Below are 18,450 nucleotides of genomic sequence, written 5' to 3'. Positions count from 1 at the left end.
GAGTTTTCTATGATTCTACATTGTCTTTAGCCAAAATAATTGAATTTCGCTGCCAGGTTCGGATGTAGGACCTAGCCATTCTTCATTTAACTCACAATGTCTTTAAATATAGTGCACTTTTCCTGTTTCATAGTAGACAAGTTTAAGGATACTGGTTCATGGCCATGAATGACCAACAGCCATTCAAATACAGATTGACCCCAACCCTAGTGGGCACAGAATGAAATTCAGACAAGGCCAATGTTGTACCCAGTATTATGTCACTAGAGGACGCTCTAGACTAGGAATTATTATTTCTTGGTAAGAAGTTTCAACAGACACTTTTCCAATAACTATTTAGCCATTAGCTTATCACCCATGTCAAAATAATGAAGATAGTAAAATATAAAACCTGGTGTTCAAGAAGCTGGCCATGATTGTCTGCTATAAATCACAAAACGAAAACATTTAGTCAAATGTACAGGACACTACCGTTCAAAAGTTTGGGGTCACTTAGAAATGTCCTTGTTTTTTAAAGAAAAGCATCCATTAAAATAACGTAAAATTGATCAGAAATACAGTGTAGACATTTTTAATGTTGTGAATTACTATTTTAGCTGGAAACCGCAGATTTTTAATGAAACTAGGGTATGGCTTTTAGAGCTAATGCTTTTTTTTGTAAACAAATGCACATAATCTGAAGTGTGGTGGCCTACAAAAACCAGAAAAACTACATGAGATCTTGTTTCTTTAAACCAGAAACGGAAGAGGAAGCAAGACACCCTACTCAAAAAGTTTTTTTTCTGGTTCAATGAAAGTCGATGAACTAAATAGACCAGACCCAGCTGCTTTGCATTGGTGTCTAGGGGTTAAGTAGATCGGAACTGACAATTTTTTTCTAATGGTCAACAGCCTGAGTGAACTTCATATTTCCACCATCTTTGACCATATTATACACACCACCTCTGAGAAGCCAGCAAGAAAAAGCAAGACCAAGCAAGAATAAGACCGTGACCTCTGCGATTTCCTTTCAAAATAAAAGTCCTGCAATGAAGATGGTGTGAAATAAAACAAATGGTCAACATTTTTTTACATTTTATTTGAAAATGTTAGCAGATTTAGATTTTTTTTTGTTAATAACCTTAGTGGCACAATTAATATTATATCATTGACAATATCGTTTGACTACTAGATAGTTATTATGATAACAACAGTATTACAATATGAAAAACATACTGCATTTAAGCTGATTGGCCGCTGTCTTTCCATTTGGAAAGTATATGTGCTCCTGAGTAGACTGGACCCACCTTTTACTTCGACACAACATACAGGCAATTATGTACAGTCCAATAAATGATAGGAGTACATACACAAAACATTTTTTTATAAATAAAAAAATCACAAGATTTATTATAGAAATACATTTAATTATTTAATTATTAGTTTGTATGATAATTACTATAACATATATAGATAATTGTGCACATTTTCCATCATTTTGCCCTATTTATTAATTTATCATCTGAATGAGCTCTACCACAGAAAAGCCAGAGACAGCGAGACACCTCGATGAGACCTGCCTCCCAGACTTTCTCTTCTCGCTTGACTACTCAAGCCATGAACTTTCTAATGACTGTCCATCTCATGATGTTGTGGTGTTGTTTTTCTAAATTACATGTATTTTTGTGTGCTTTGAGATGATTTGAAAAGCACTATATAAATTGAATAAATTATTATTATTTATATGGCTAATTCCAAAAATCCGTCAGCAGGAAGTTCCTAGTTATTCTTGCCTGCTTCACAACGGTATACACGCCCTTCTTCGGATATTGCATTGCTTTTGCGGAGCTAAACAGGCTGCGGACCGTTATAATGTAGGCTGTCGATCAATGTTTCGATTAGGCTACAGCTAAGAAACCCATTTTGGCCATACGATTGTTTAAGCTATGTTATAATTTCTGGCATTTATTTCAGCATCTCAAACGTGAATACGGAGGAGTTTTACCAAACCTCCACGCAGCACCCGGTATGAACCGGTTTGGGTGATGCGCGAACTCGTGGTACTCCCCCCTTTTGACTTGCAGTGTATCACAGCATCCGCGCGCCCTCGTTGGTCACACCCCTATGTTAAGTCAAGCATTCTCATCCGCACACATGCCTTGCGAGCCTCCGCAGCATCAGCCTCCTGATTGGACAATAACCCCGGGTACATTCGTTCTCGTCCGGCGCCCCGGGGTTTATTTTAGAACCAATCCAATTGTCTAAAATACACGAACTTGGCCCATTCAGTGTCATGAGTGAGCTAAAACGAATGCACCTATCAATGCACCCGTTGGTTGACAAGCTGCGATTGGTCGGTATGATGACATAAACTCGATTATCATTCTCCATCTATTTTCGGGGAACGCGGACAATTTTGTTGTAAACGAAGCGCGTGCTTGAAGAAATACGCAGAACTGGAAACAAACGTGCACCTTTTCAGCACCCGATCCTCGTGGATAGCCGTACAGGTCCATTCTGCCAACAGCTAATCAATCAGACCAAACAAGCGTGGGTATACAAGCAGCAACCTTCTTTTTTTCGATAATCATACAGCTACCACAATTGTGTTATTCAGCCAAGCGGCTGCCGCGTTCACTGGATAGCAGGCCTAGCTGTTGAATTCGATGAGCGGAGAATTCGAAGCAATACTGCACACGCTTTGTTTGCCCTAAAGGGCTGCAAGTGCAAGGAGCCATAGCTAATAGTGCTACAAGTATTGTTGCTGATATAGATGAGAACGCCCTTATAAACAGTGTAGTGGAGTTACACCGCTTTTGTCTTGTGGTGCTTATGATTCAGCGGGATGTTGGATCGGATGGGACCAGGAATAACGGCCTGCAAATGAAGGGACGCAAGTAGAAATCGAGTAATTAGTCGACTCCATTTAAACGAACAGACTCAATCGTGGTATTTGCTTTTCCCCCTCCACATTGCTTGTTCGTGTAGCTGCACTCTATTGTGTGAGCATCTTTATTATTCCCTTCGCTCTGACCAGGATCCTGCTCGCTCGCCCGCCGCCCCCTCGGCCACAGCTGTGTATTAACTCCAATTTTTTTTAATCGGCACGACACAGTTCGATATAAACATGTGTTCTCGAGTTTGGTTTGTGACCGACCGGCGTATCCATCAGGAGTATCCGCAAGTTCAGATCCTTCGGGCTCTGAAACAGCGATGCTCCGAGGAGGATGTTGAATTCCGCTCTCTTCTCATGGACCAAATCGTGCTCACCATCAGCGAGGGACAATTAGGCAAGTATCACTAGATTTGAAGTTGTACATACACTACCGTAAGACAATAGTCATTATATAGTTATACGATTTACTGTTTTGAATTGGGGTTGAATCGTGTATTTTTGTTGTCTATTATTGGATGTGTTTCAGTGTTACGTTAGTGTATCCACTATCCAAGTTTTGCAGTAGACTGTATTGTTCAGCAAGCAGCACACACACAGTTTCCCAGCGCGAGCTGCTGGTTAGCTAGCTAACAGTGTGACGGTGACCGCCTAACCTAGTTTCCAGACAGCCTTGAGTTTTCACTCACACAGGGATACTGCATGAATGATGCCAAGGCAAAACAATAGCTACATGGAATAGCTACTTTATCAAATAGGAAATATGCGTAGGAGTAAACACTGCGATAATATTGGCTATATACAAAGCCTTAACTCCACGATACCAAATCCGGAGGTGAGATGTACAGTACTTTGCTAGCTACATAGCTATCTATGTACAGTAGGCCGTAGAATAATTGGCCAGCTAACGTTATGCTAGATAGTTGTTGTGAACAGCGCATCGCAATACAAAGAGAGTGGCTAGCTAGCAATGTAGGCTAGGGCTATACAGGCTATTCTTCATGGGCCAGCAAAGCTATGCTAACACTCACCCGAATTAGACGGAAGCATTTAAGCTGTAACTTTAGCAGAGGACGTAGTGCACTTTTCAATGATTTGTAATTAGCTAAGTGACGTTTGTAGTGGGTTTAGCTAGCTTGATTGTTTAATTCTTAGCTGCCTTCTCTTTTGTCATGCACGCGCCAACAATTGCTAATAAATAGTCGAAATTGGGTTTGTTACGAGGCATTTGCATGCAGGGACAACAGAGGCATCATAACACAGACTGGAGCGCTGGTGGAACAAGTAAAACAATAGTTACAAGTTTATCACATTAACTGATAATAAAACAAACTATTGGGCATCATTAATATAAGCAGTTTAGCATACACAAAGTAATTTATGCTTTTATTCTTTGAATTTTGGGGCTCCCGAATGGTGCAGCGGTCTAAGGCACTGCATCTAAGTGCTAGAGGTGTCACTACAGACCCTGGTTTGATCCCGGGCTGTATCACAACCGGCCATGATCGGGAGTCCTATAGGGCGGCACACAATTGACTTGCCTAGTTAAATAAATAATCAAATAAATGTGTTTTAGGTGAACAATGTGGAAAGGTAAATGGTTGGAGTCTTTTTTGGACAAGAATATTAGAATCCTTGTCCAAAAAACGGGCTTTAATTGTCATATCCTGGGTTGGTTGATTCAATGAGCTTTGTTTGATTTGTAGCTATGAAGGTTCATATTGGAAGAACAAGAGACCCTTGGAATTTTGTAGTGAGACATGAGCTTGGGAGGGGGGCATTTAGCTCAATGAAGTGGCAGGCTGTTTTATAGCACATCTTACATGTTGGCATTGACTGGAGAGGGGGAGGGGGCAAGCTGACTCAGACCTGGAGGTGGGGGGGGGGGCTGTCTCTTTTGAAATGTGAGATTGGGAACGGCATCCAAATCCAGAAGCCTTTTCTTCACCTGTAATGGAGCACGTCCAATCTGTTAACCAGTGTACTCTCTCCTAATCCTCCACGTAGGCTACGTGTCGATTGTGCTACTCTACAACAGTTTAAACGAGATAGGCTAGCGATGTACACAACCTACATCACTTATCTTACAAAAATGGTGTTAAAGTCAAAACTACTCAGTTTGTCATTGGCCCATGCTCTTCGCAAGGAGTCAGACACCCACTTCAACAATGGCCTAATTGGTAGATAGTCTTCAATGCTGGATAATCTGTGAGAAACCCAGGAGGAAGGGAGGGTAGAACTATTGGCCTAGATAGGTAGATAAATAGACAGCTGTCTAGGTTAGCCAGAGTTACAACTGGAGCAGGGTTGTGTCCTGTAGGGCCTGCCCTCTAATCCCAGCTGGCCCCAGATCTACATATATGGCTTTAGTCGTTAGTGTTGACATCACAGATTAACTGCCATTGGAGAGTTTGGCCATAATGGCAGCTTTAGGTCACACTAAACCATTTTTCGCACTAAGCCATTCAACCAATCCCATCAACCCTGTGAAACCCACAGTTCAGGTGGATCATTATGAGATTATTATCAAACTAAATTAAGTAGCAGAGAGAACAGTCTGTGGCTTGGGTGGCTGGAAACTTTGACAATGTTTTGGGCCTTCCTCTGACACTGACGTTGATAACGGAAGAATCTGGCCTTGACCCCACTGTCCTAGGGTGTCTCAGGGGGAGTTGGGATATGCAAAAAAAACACATTTACAAATAGGACAAATATTTGGAAATGGTACATATAGAAGCACCCACCAAATTATTATTATTATGTCCACTGCCAAACCCAATGGTCAGCCAAAGGAATCTCACATCCCATGATTCAGAAATAAAGAGTTGTGCACGAGGAAGACAGGTTATGAATTGATTAATGATTATTTGGCCTTCCTTGTGGAGGCCACACAAACACACTTGTCAATGCTAGACAAATATAACATGTCCATAATATTATAGAAAAGGCAATAGGACAGGATCTCATGAGCGATGGCCAATTTAACACATTGTGATTTTCCACCAGCAGTCATATGATGTGAGACAAGATGCATCATTAATAGACCAAGGATGGAATTCCCTATCTTTCTTTAATCCTAATCATGGCATCGAACACTGAGGAAAGACTCCCAATTGACGAACTATGCTGAACTATAACAGCTTTCCCATGTGGGCATATGAACACTTCTGCTTTTGGCAAGGCCGTTTTTGCTCAATTGTTTTAGCTTAAACTAAAATCATTTGATACATGGGAATAGCCTATTTCCCAAGACATTGTCAGCTGTAAAATCTTGTATTCAATGAAGGACAAACGTGCCTTGGAAATGGCAAAGAGCAATGTGCGAGGAAACATCAAGTTGCCTGAAGAATAGGTTCAGCTGGTTTTTAGAAGGGAACAGAGAAGTCAGTGTAGTATTCCACCTCTTTTTATTAGCCTATGGCTGAAGTTGAATGGATAGTTCACTTGTCTCCCAATATAGTGTCAGCATTCGGCTGTATTTAGCTTGGATAATGATCCCCATTGTCTGTATTTGGAAGTGAAATGCTTAGATTATAGGTTGATATGTGTTTAATCCTTCCTTTATGAACAGATATAGAAAGAAATAAGCTACTTTCATGTTATCTTTTTGTTTACAACACTTTTAGCCGATTTAATAAAGTGTTGAAGGGTATACTAAGGTCGTATGCTAGTTGACATGGCAGGTCAGGGAGAGATTATCAGTTTTTATGAGTTTCTTTTTTTTTATCTCGTGATGTAATAACGCCCTGGCGGTCAAAAGACTGATAATTCCTCTCCCACTGTAGCGAGCTGTGTCACGACAACTCATTTGCTTGCTCTCAAGTGATGGGAAAAGGTGCATTTGCATATTAGGACTCTGTATTTGGCAAAGCAGTTTACATAGTTCTAGATAGATATGAGGCTGCAGGGCATTAATGGTTATTATACCAAAGGAAACACTCACTACCTCATGGATGCTGTCCTCTCCAATCAATCAGACAGTGCATAGGCGAAGCCGTCCCTGTGTGTCACAAAACACATCTTAATGTCACTTCAAATCCTGCCTAAGAACACATGAGGCGTTGTTGTCAATACCAACCAGTTAGGATTGAAACCTGGCCCATGAAATTAAATGACATACACCGTACGCCATCAGCTGATGCATTGGTATGGTATTGGTTGGGTTACATTAGGGATGGGCAATTTTGATGGAGATAGGGGCCACAAAAAAGAGGCTCATGGTTCTGCGTACCCACATCCATACCCCTCCCCTTGCGAGCAAAACAGTCCTGCACACTTCCTTTGGTCCAGCTTGATCCTTGCTGACAGGGCCAGCAGCAGCACATTCAGTAGCAGCCTAATCACAGTGTGTGATTGAGGGCGTTTTCAGCTAAATAGACCTGAAGCACAATAAATAACCTCCTATAGCACATATTGTGATAAAGAACATCAACTGAGATGTTGATTATTATTGGAGATGAGTGAATCACATCGTAGTTCTAACAAGAGACAGACTCTTGCAAGGAATAACTCAATAGGTTATTCTCTAAATGATTGTATACAATTGCTTAATAGGCCCAGTCCCAACACATTTGAAATGCACCAATGCATGGTAATTTCTCACATAAACATTGCAAAAGTCCACACACCATCTGTCAACAGCTGAAAATGTGTAAGTATCGCAGTATCACAAGTATCAAAGTATCACAGTTTAATGTGTGTGTGTGTGTTTGTGTTTGTGTCGGCTACGTGGCTACGTGGCTGTGTTGTCGCTAGACAAGACAGACCAGTGTCCAGCCAGCCAGTCACCCACCCTTTCCCCAGAGGAAGTGGTGCCCGCCTGGCCCGTGCCAATGCTGTGGCCAGGGCTGGCAAAGCTCGTTGAGTGTTGGCATGTCAGCCCAGCCGTATTGTGACATCACGGCGGAATGCACAGAATGCCAGAGCGGGATGGGAGCCCCCCACTCAGCAGTTATGGAGCCAGTCAGCCCTGTCAGACACAACTAAAATAACACAGTTCAACACCCGTGGGGACGGAAGGCCCTGCACACGGAAAGATGACTGGTAGATTAGTTGGCCGTAAACATCATTTTGTCACTAGAGATTGGAAACACTATATGCCCGAATGGTCCTTCTGTCAAAGGGAATAGAGGGTTATAAGAACATTTTGTAAATGTTTTCAAAATGACTGTCTGACAGTACTATGAGCGCACTGGATGCGAACAGATTAATCAGGGTTTCTCCATGTGACCTGTGTAGTTGCCTTGGAAACCGACACAAGTGATGTGGACGCCGAATACTGTCTTGGCCAGTGTCCTTTGATACTTCATTGTAGCATGGCTCGCTCAACGGCTGCACAATCAAATCAGTATGAATGGGGGTGCAGTGAGTGAATTCCCCAATTGAATACTGAGAGTGAGAGGAGGGGGGGACAGGCAGGGTTATTCCTAAACAAACACTTTCCACTTCTGACTCATCCCCTGCCACATACATACACTTCTCCCCACCTCCCCTGCAGTTCTTTATGCATACATCTCCATCCTTTTCTATTGTCCTGCTGCATTTATCTCTGACCATCATTTGAACCAAAAATGTCCCATCTCCTTCCTTCTTTCTGTGACTTCTCAAGCATCAGGAGCCAGTATTTGAGAAGCATGTCACCTATTCTTTGTTTGTGTGCCTCCGACACTGACCTCTGTCAATCCAGTGTTGACGCTGTCTCTTTAGTGAGCGTAGATCTTAAGATGGCTGAAAAGCTGGTCACAGTGGAGCAAATAGTGAAGCGTCAGTGACAAGCCCCCCTTTTCCCTCCTCTCCTGCCCCTGCTTCTCCTCACGTCCCATCACCCCATCTGTCTCTCCCGCTGAGGTGCTGGGCCAAAGCACCTACTGCAAACCTTGCTGCACAGCACCTCTCCTTTTCATCCCTTCATCGAATGCTGCTCACTTTTTTGCTTTTCTTTCTATTCCACCATGTTGTGCTGTTGCTAATATTTCTCTGCATGTCTCCTTATTGTTGTTTTTACGGAATTAAAATGGTTGGTAGTAGGGCTAAATGAACTGTTAGTTGTAGAGGTCGACCGATTATGATATTTCAACGCCGATACCGATTATTGGAGGACCAAAAAAAGTTGGTATGGGTTAATCGGCCAATTTTTTTATTTTATATATATATATATATATTTTTTTATAATATTGACAATTACAACAATACTGAATGAACAATGAACACTTATTTTATCTTTATAATAATACAGAAATAAATAAATTTAGGCTCAAATAAATAATGAAACATGCTCAATTTGGTTTAGATAATGCAAAAACAGTGTTGGAGAAGAAAGTAAAAGTGCAATATGTGCCATGTAAAAAAGGTAATGTTTAAGTTCCTTGCTCAGAACATGAGAACATATGAAAGCTGGTGGTTCAATATTCCCAGTTAAGAAGTTTTAGGTTATATATATTATAGGAATTGTGACGTGTCGACTATTTCTCTCTATATCATTTTTATTTCCTATACCTTTGACCATTGAATGTTCTAATAGGCACTTTAGTATTGCCAGCCTAATCTCAGGAGTTGATAGGCTTGAAGTCATAAACCGCGTGTGAATCAAGCATGGCTAATAGCTGCTGGCAAACACAGTAAAGTTTGAATGAATGCTTACGAGCCTGCTGCCATCTACCACCGCTCAGTCAGACTGCTCTATCAAATCATAGACTTAATTTTAATATAATAAACACAGAAATACGAGCCTTTGGTCATTAATTTTTATAAGATAAGTTTAATGCTAGCTAGCAACTTACCTTGGCTCTTTGCTGCACTCACGTAACCGGTGGTCAGCCTGCCACGCAGTTTCCTCGTGGAATGCAATGTAATCGGCATAAATCGGCCATGTTAAAATCTCACAGTGAGAATGTAACCTTGAGCATAACAACGTTCAAACACGTAAACTATGTCAATATAAATACACATATGTATGCAATCTATAGATAGCTATTTATAGCCGCTCTCTTGTATACTTTAAACAAATTTGGTGCAAAATCTATCAGAGAATAGGTGCTGGTAGCACCTCTTGCGTGTATGATTGTAGAAAGCTCTTATGTGTATTTAGGTTCAGTCAATCTCCCAGGCTTAAGACTGGCTACATGAGTTATAAAACATGTTTGCAGGGTTGGTTCTGCATAGCTTGTTGAAATTGGGTGTTCTGGTGCCGCTCGGGCATTTTAAGGTATTTACTATAGATCTGATAGCTGAGAGATGTAGATGGTATCTATGGTTTTGTTTTAGATTTTTGTGTATTTTAATTAACTGTTTGTATTCTAATGTGTAAAATGCTGGGCATTTGTCTCAATGGGACTCCCTGTTGAAATAAAGGTACAATTAATGTGCTTATACCTTCCTATATTGGGAGAAAGCACTGAACTTTAAGCTGTATTAAGTATACTGCTGGGGATCTGTGCTCCTCTGGGGCGATGACTCTTGGCCTTGAGGTCAGAGAAGTTGGCAGTGCCACAGGGAGCATGTGGATGTGAGCAGGGTGTGATGTGAGTGACACGGGCCGGACCCAGTCCAACTGAAGCACTAACACCACTAGGCTACCCTGCCTGGACCCACACCTCTGCTACACAGGGCCAGCTCAGAGCTCACACATCCAGAGCAGCTCGATAATGACTGGCCCTGCGTCATTATCAAACACAGCAGGATCCACTCACAACTTGTCTAGGCCTACGTGTTGGTGCTGTGGGAACAGATTTCTGGGGTTGTTTGCGGGATGCTAATATGACACGGGAGGGACTGGTGGCACGAACGTTCTAAACAGACGCTATTTTTAGGTTGTCTGGTTGTTGTGCGATACATGCAAGCCACTGTAGCTACCAGAGTTGCTCTGCAAAATGTTATCAATGAAATATGTTCTCTTGACATTAGTGAAAGTGTAGACTGTTCATATGATTAATCAATAATATCCAATGATGTCTAGATGAAACTACCATAAAAATTAAATTAATAGCTAGGGCGTTTATTTACTTAAATCATTGAACACAATAGGCGCTTATTAGAGACAGGCTTCTATTTGAGCTAGGCATCTAATTCTTTAATGTGCACAGTTTTTACTAATTTGCATAGTTAATTGTTTAATTCCAGCCTTCACTTCCAGCATTTTAATACATTTCTTCATTTCGCGCACTAATGTGTTATCATTTACACGCGGTCATGTTTCTTTTGTATTAGTATGCCTCTAATAAAAAATATCAAACTTTTCTTGACCATAATTATTCTCCTCTTTGACTGTACATTTTTTGTCAATTCTTACTTCAAATCAAAATGTATTTGTCACATACAAGGTGTTTAGCAGATGTTGTTGCGGGTGTAGCGAAATGCTTGTGATATTAGTTCCCGACAATGCAGCAATATCTAACAAGTAATACCTAACAATTTCACAACAAATCCCAAATACACACTAATCTAAGTAAAGGAATGGAATTCAGAATATATAAATCTATGGATGAGCAATGTCAGAGCGGCATAGACTAAGATACAGTAGATAGTATAGAATACAGTATATACCTATGAGATGAGTAATGTAAGATATGTAAACATTGTTAAAGCGACCACAAAAGGGCGATCATCTGATTTCTAGGGTTCCGTACTTCCAAAGTTGTTGACGGTTTTTGTGCTTGCAAGTTAGCTAGCTGTTCTCAGCTGTTAGCAGCTAATGGCTAGCAGTTCTTACTGGCGATTAAAACAGATGATTTTTTTTATTTTTAAAGTCATTACTGAATTAAACCTTGTTTATTTGAAACAGTCTTTTATTTGATGAAAAGTGTGTCGTTGCCCGGCTAATAAAAAGGGACAATTTGAGACTGCATTTCATTTAAATCTTTACGGTATGTGAAATGTGACATTCGGAATATTTCACGCTAAAAACCTATGTTGTCTCTCTCTCTCCTCTCACTCTCTCTCATTCCCTCTCCAGGTCTGCGGGTCGAGCAGGAGGTGGTGACGTCCTACCCTCAGGTGGCGGTGGTGCGAGTCCCCACCCCCTGGGTGCAGTCGGACAGCGACATCACAGTGCTACGCCACCTGGAAAAGATGGGATGCCGGCTGGTCAACCGGCCCCAGGCCATCCTCAACTGCGTCAACAAGTTCTGGACCTTCCAGGAGCTGGCCGGCCATGGGGTCCCACTCCCTGACACCTTCTCCTACGGTGAGCTACTAAGCTTGGTCATATTATTCCTGATTCCTGAGCTTAGAAAATCCAGTGTATTAAGGGCAGGGACAATGAATTCGGTGTATTCTTGTATTGGATATATGCCAATCATGCTTTTGAATGCACTTGAGTTGGTCTGAGAGTGTCCTTACAAAGTTCTACAACCAGGATTAACTTAAGTCACCCAAGAGACCGGAGTCTGGTCGAGTGGGTAAGGTATGAAACACACAGAGAATCTCACTGCTGATAGACTGCAGAAAAGTACTTATCACAGTGGGAGGCCGTTCCTTCTCTTGCTTGAACAAAAGCGGTACCTGCTGTGGGCCGACCCGGTAGAGACGAACCTAGCAAGGCTCGTCAGTGGCCAAAAACTTGACTTTGATCCAATCAGAGAGCACAAACCCCACTTGGGGTAGCCAAAAAAATAAAATGAGAAAAGAGGGCATTTTCTCCGTAAATCCATGGTGAACCAGTCACACTACGTATGCAATGTAGGCTATGGGATGGGAAGTGCACAGACCCAATGCGCACAACACTAAATACTTCCTCCAAGCTAGCTAACCACAAAGCACTCCTTAGCTAGCTTGCCGTAGCCACGTGAAGTGGGGGCGCTGAGGGTGCTACAGCACCCCCTGACAAATCATTATAAATGAAAGAAAAACATATTTATTTTCAAAAAAGTAGTCCACTGGACCTTTATTAGCCCCCCCCAATGTCTCAGCACCCCTCTTCACACGGCCATGTAGCTAGCAAATATGCTAACACTAGTTGATCTTAAGTATGCATCATAAAAGAAAAAGCATTTGACCCATCCAGTCCCCTCTGTCATCATCACTTTCTCAAACACTAAAAAAAAAATATTGTCACATTTTGCCTGGAATCTCTGACTTCTCTGCTTTGGACAAAGCAGGATGTGGAATAATACAGGCAGGTAACGAGGCCTGTACGCCAAAACCACACTCGTTGTGTTTTTATTTTGTTTTAAGACTAAACCAAAGCAGAGATGAAAGGTGTATTTTAATATATTTAGTGCCACTGCAAAAATCTAGTGCTTTGTATTTTGGTGAGGGCAACCTAACACTCCTCAGACTACAAAAAGACCGGAGTGTTTATGTAACGCGCCCCTCCACCAACCATCATGACTTGGACAAATAAAAAAATCCCTCCCCGCTGCCCCTAACCTCCTCTGGCTCTCCTGCCGTAACAGCCGGTGACGTGGTAGAGCTGGGCCTGACATTTGCTGCTGCTCTCTTTCACTCTGTCTCACAGCAGAGTGTGGACGTGTGCTTTTTGGAGAAGGCATGTGCAGGGCAGCTCACATCTGGTCTTCTGTCAAAACGCCAGACCACAGACAGAGAGCACCCAAAAATTGCAGTGTTCAATATTCCACATTAGTTCAGGCCCAGACAGCAAAACTAAGCAGATTTTGCTCTCCAGATGGCGTTTAAATGTCAGAAATTGTTCTGCTGGTCAATTGAATTCGACGTATTACTAGATATAGTAATATGAAAAGTCAGAGACGGCAGAACAACCAAGTATTAAAAGGATACATCGGTATTTTGGATAATTTCCTATTTACGGAGAGAAAGGCCATTTTTATGTGTATGCGTGCAAGTTGAAGGTAGCAAGCATATCGTTATTTTAGCGCAATTGCTGGAAGTCTATGGATATTTACTAGCTATCTTCTCTTAAAAGCAGGGAAATTAGCACTTTGTACTCTAAGCATATGAAATTGTAGTATTTTAATTATAGTTATTTATTTTTGGAACTATTTTCTCCTAACTACGCATTTTATTAATCCGCTGTGACGGTGGGCGCAAGGATGGGCTTGTGTGAGCTGGCCAGCTGAGACGTCCGGACAGCGGCAGTTCTGAACAAGTTTGCTAGCTATATATCAAGTAGGCAACGTGTGAGAAGAGAACGTCAATTGTAAAACCCACAGAAGAACGAGTACATCAACAGTCCAAAACTATAGTTTTACCTCGCAGCCATGACTGTGAATATTGTTGACACTGCTGGAAGTATTTTCACGCTATTGGCTAGTTTACGTTACATTGACAGCAAGCTAGCACATGTAGTAGAGTGTGGTGAGACATGGGTTACTACCATCACTAGTCCAATATTGAAAATGGTTTGTGGGTGTGTTGTAACCGCTTGCAATAACAAACCAAGGAAGTGGTCGGCTATAATATTTCAAACTTCCATTGAATAATCCGGACTAATTTAAACTATGGCTAGTTGCCGTGAATATAGACAACGCTGACCAAGGACCTCAAGAAAGGTTGTAGCTAGTTTGCTCTTGACATTTTTTTAGAGGATGAACTGACGAGCCATAAGATGAGACGTTTCCTGACGCATACAGTGGTCATTCTACGCACGCCAGAACAAAGTAGAATGAGGTAAGTGTGATGATGATCTAACAGTATCTGATTGATTGAGTAGGAGCTAGCTGCTCTCATGATAAAATGTGATAGGCCTGTCAATTGTCTTGTAGATAAAACTGTCCATGTCATCCATTACATTTAATGGAATGCCCTCCTCTCAAAGCCGAAGTATAGCTGAGTACAACAAAACAACTGAAAATTCACAAAACTATGTGATGTCCTTTCATTATTAAAACTTGTGTGGTGCCATTATTTTAATCTTTATTCAAATTGATTTAAACACTTTCCACCTAATTATACAATTTCCACATGCTTTAGAAAACAAATAAATTGGCTTGACTTTATGGTGGTAGCTATGTAATAGGTGACAGCATGCCACAATAACAAAACAGCTATTATGGCTTTCTTCAAATGTGTTCTCGTTTGCTTATGAATACCAACATTTCCTGTACCCTTTTCCTTTATTTTTCACTAAAGTTGAGATAGATGACGTGCCTGCTGTGGACTGTCCACAAGGAACGGACTCCATGTCTGCTGAAGTAACATCGCATTCAGAACCAGAATAGAGGACAAGCCTCAACAGTTGTTGGTAAGTACTCAAAATATGCCATCAATGCCTGGGGCGGCAGGGTAAGAGTGGTTAGAGCGTTGGACTAGTAACCGAAAGGTTGCAAGTTCAAATCCCCGAGCTGACAAGGTACAAAACTGTCGTTCTGCCCCTGAACTGGCAGTTAACCCACTGTTCCTAGGCCGTCATTGAAAATAAGAATTTGTTCTTAACTGACTTGCCTAGTAGAATAAAGGTACAATTTAAAAAAATATATATATATTGGGATGGTAATCATTGGCCTGTCCAGACAGATTAATTCTAACAAAAGGACAGGTAGCCCCTCCAGAATAGTTTGGTTGATTTGGGGAAAGTGGGGGGTTTCTCTGGGGGATGGTGCTCCCTTTTAAGTGTGCTCAGAGGCTCCCCTTTTCTAGTGTGCTCCGGCCTGACTACACGACATGACCAAAAGTATGTGGACACCTGCTCATTGAAAGTTTAATTCCAAAATCATGGGTGTTAATATGGAGTTGGTTCCCTCTTTGCTGCTATAACAGCCTCCACTCTTCTGGGAAGGATTTCCACTAGACGTGGGAACATTGCTGCGGGGACTTGCTTCCATTCAGCCACCAGAGCATTAGTGAGGTCAGGCACTGATGTTGGGTGATTAGGCCCGGCTAGCAGTCGGCGTTCCAATTCATCCCAAAGGTGTTTGATGGGGTTGAGTTCAGGGCTCTGTGCAGTCAAGTTCTTCCACACCGATCTCGACAAACCATTGTCATGCTGAAACAGGAAAGTGCCTTCCCCAAACTGTTACCACAAAGTTAGAAGAACAGAATCGTCTAGAATGTGCTTGTATGCTGTAGCTTTAAGATATCCCTTCACTGTAACAAATGTGGCCTAGCCCGAACCTTGAAAAACAGCCCCAGACCATTATTCCTCCTCCAAACTTTACAGGTGGCACTATGCATTCGGGCAGGTAACGTCCTGGCATCCGCCAAACCCAGATTTGTCCGTCGGACTGCCAGATGGTGAAATGTGATTCATCACTTCCACTGCTCCAGAGTCCAATGGTGGGGAGCTTTACACCACTCCAGCTGGCGCTTGGCATTGCACGGGGTGATCTTAGGCTTGTGTGCGGCTGCTTGGCCATGAAAACTCATTTCATGAAGATCCCGACCAACAGTTCTTGTGCTGACGTTGCTTCCAGAGGCAGTTTGGAACTCTGTAGCGAGTGTTGTAACCGAGGACTAACGCACTTTTTTACGCACTACGAGCTTTAGCACTTGGCGGTCCCGTTCTGTGATTTTGTATGGCCTACCACTTTGCGCCTGAGGCAATGGTTGCTCCTAGACGTTTCCACTTCACAATAACAGCACTTACAGTTGACTGGAGCAGCTCTAGCAGGGCAGACATTTGACGGTTCCATGTTGAAAGTCACTGAGCTCTTCAGTAAGGCCATTTTCCTGCCAGTGTTTGTCTATGGAGATTGCATGGCTGTGTGCTCGATTTTTATACACCTTTTAGCAACGGGTGTGGCTGAAATAGCCGAATCCACTAATTTGAAGGGGTGTCCACATACTTTTGTATATGTAGTGGATATACACTAATCTCATCAACTGCATCCAGCCTGATTGCAATGTAGCAAAGCAAGATGTGTCCCATATGTTATTTTTATATGTACGACAACTTCCTTGTGTTTAGATTGTATTCACTGGTTTATCGTCTTCTCTTGCCGCATTTCAGGCACTCCAAGATCCAACGTTGTCTACCCAAAACAATCAAAACAGTGGATTGCACGGCTGATATATCAACCCACCGCTCAAAGATTCAGGGATGACCTGATGGAGAGCATCCTGCAGAGACGAATGGACAAATACTTGGAGCCCAAATCCTGTGGAAAAGGCTGTCGTTTGGCTGCCAACATAACCCCATGCAAAAACCCAGCAAGGAGGAGGTCATTACTGTTATCTCCATTAGCTATTCTTCCTTGGGTCCACACAAACACAACAAGTAACAAAACACTTAGCTCTGATAGACAATTGCAGCACACACATCAAGATTCAAGTACACTTGGGGCTATTCTGACACCCCCAACTGACATGGTCCTCCTTGCACTACTACCTAATACACTTATTGTAACATCATTTGTTAGCCTCTGGTCATTAGCTGTCTGCATCTTTAATGGAAAAAAAATCCATTCACTTTAGACTACCGTTATACTTACTTTGTACCATCTATTTTATTGTATATTTACTTTTTATTGCTGTGAATTGTGTGAATGTATTGTCTATACTGTGTATTGTACATTATGTGCAGTGATCTGCATTGTGTTGTATAAAATAAATAATTGCCGGTTCATCGATTGTCATGTTATTACATAGGTCTTTACCTTTAATATTAAAATGTTACTGAAACATTGACTTGACTCCTATATTTCATTCACACAACTCTCATACTGTAATGAATAACTTATAGTAGATATTAACTAAATGGAATTTATTACAGTGATTTGACAGAATTGGAACAAAATAAGTTGTACTGGTTCAAACAGCATTTATTAAAGCGATTTGTCTAAATTAGTTTGGCAATATCTGTCTGTGAAGCTAAATCATTACATCCTCTTTCTTCTTGAATCCCATGTAGACTCATGTGGGCGAAGGATATTTGAGGCGAATGGCAGAAACAACACGTGAATGCATGACTTCTGGTCCCAGTCTATAGCCCTTCAGTGCCTACTCCAACACCAGTTGATATGCAACCAGCCTGTATTGACTAAGAACAACTAAGTTGTTATGTGTGAGTAGCTTGAGCCAAATTATTTAATAACAGGAAACAATTTAATTTGATCAGAATGAAATTATAAAACAAAAGTTAATAGATATTTTATATTTTGTTACCGTGTGCTGGGACAAGCAAGAGTATTGTCACTCGATAGACAGTTGTCCATTTGGTCCAGCATGTATGGGCTACTTTTTCCAGTTTATTTTTGGGACAGAAGAATCCAGGTTTGAAGAAAGCATAAAAGTCCTTGCGGTTTGTTAGTCTCTGGGTGCGCCGCTCTCGTCGCTGTAGATACACTACATGATCAAAAGTATGTGGACACATGGTCTTCGAACATCTCATTCAAAAATCATGGACATTAATGTGGAGTTGGTCCCCCCCCATTTTGCTGTTATAACAGCCTCCACTTTTCAGGAAAGGCTTTCCACTAGATGTTGGAACATTGCTGCGGGGACTTTCTTCCATTCAGCCACAAGCATTAGTGAGGTCGGGCACTGATGATGTGCAATTAGGCCTGGCTAGCAGTCGACGTTCCAATTCATCTCAATAGTATTTGATGGGGTTGAGGTCAGGACTCTGTGCAGGCCAGTCAAGTTCTTCTAAACTGATCTCGACAAACCATTTCTGTATGGACCTCACTTTCTGCACTGGGGCATTGTCATGCTGAAACAGGAAAGGG

The 18,450-nt window shown here is 41.8% G+C and overlaps 1 protein-coding gene and 1 long non-coding RNA gene across 2 annotated transcripts in view; both read left to right on the top strand.

Annotated features, from left to right (window-relative positions):
• The first annotated feature begins 1,815 nt into the window (after positions 1 to 1,815).
• The window catches only part of LOC118360188 (beta-citrylglutamate synthase B-like), a 33,662-nt gene continuing 17,027 nt past the window's right edge, over positions 1,816 to 18,450 (top strand). The window contains exons 1-2 of the mRNA XM_035739429.2: positions 1,816 to 3,269; positions 11,823 to 12,053. Of these exons, the coding sequence (XP_035595322.1) occupies positions 3,107 to 3,269; positions 11,823 to 12,053 (394 nt within the window). The 5' untranslated portion in view covers positions 1,816 to 3,106. The remainder of the gene's footprint in view (positions 3,270 to 11,822; positions 12,054 to 18,450) is intronic.
• LOC118360191 (uncharacterized) lies at positions 12,065 to 17,410 on the top strand. The gene is made up of 3 exons (XR_004820823.2): positions 12,065 to 14,455; positions 14,918 to 15,029; positions 16,734 to 17,410. It is a non-coding gene; the product is annotated as an uncharacterized LOC118360191 (long non-coding RNA).

The sequence above is a fragment of the Oncorhynchus keta genome, chromosome 27, assembly GCF_023373465.1.
Source record: "Oncorhynchus keta strain PuntledgeMale-10-30-2019 chromosome 27, Oket_V2, whole genome shotgun sequence".
In the NCBI taxonomy this organism is placed as follows: domain Eukaryota; kingdom Metazoa; phylum Chordata; class Actinopteri; order Salmoniformes; family Salmonidae; genus Oncorhynchus; species Oncorhynchus keta.
The sequence above is the reverse complement of the archived record's forward strand: the minus strand, read 5'-3'. Positions and strand labels throughout refer to the sequence as shown.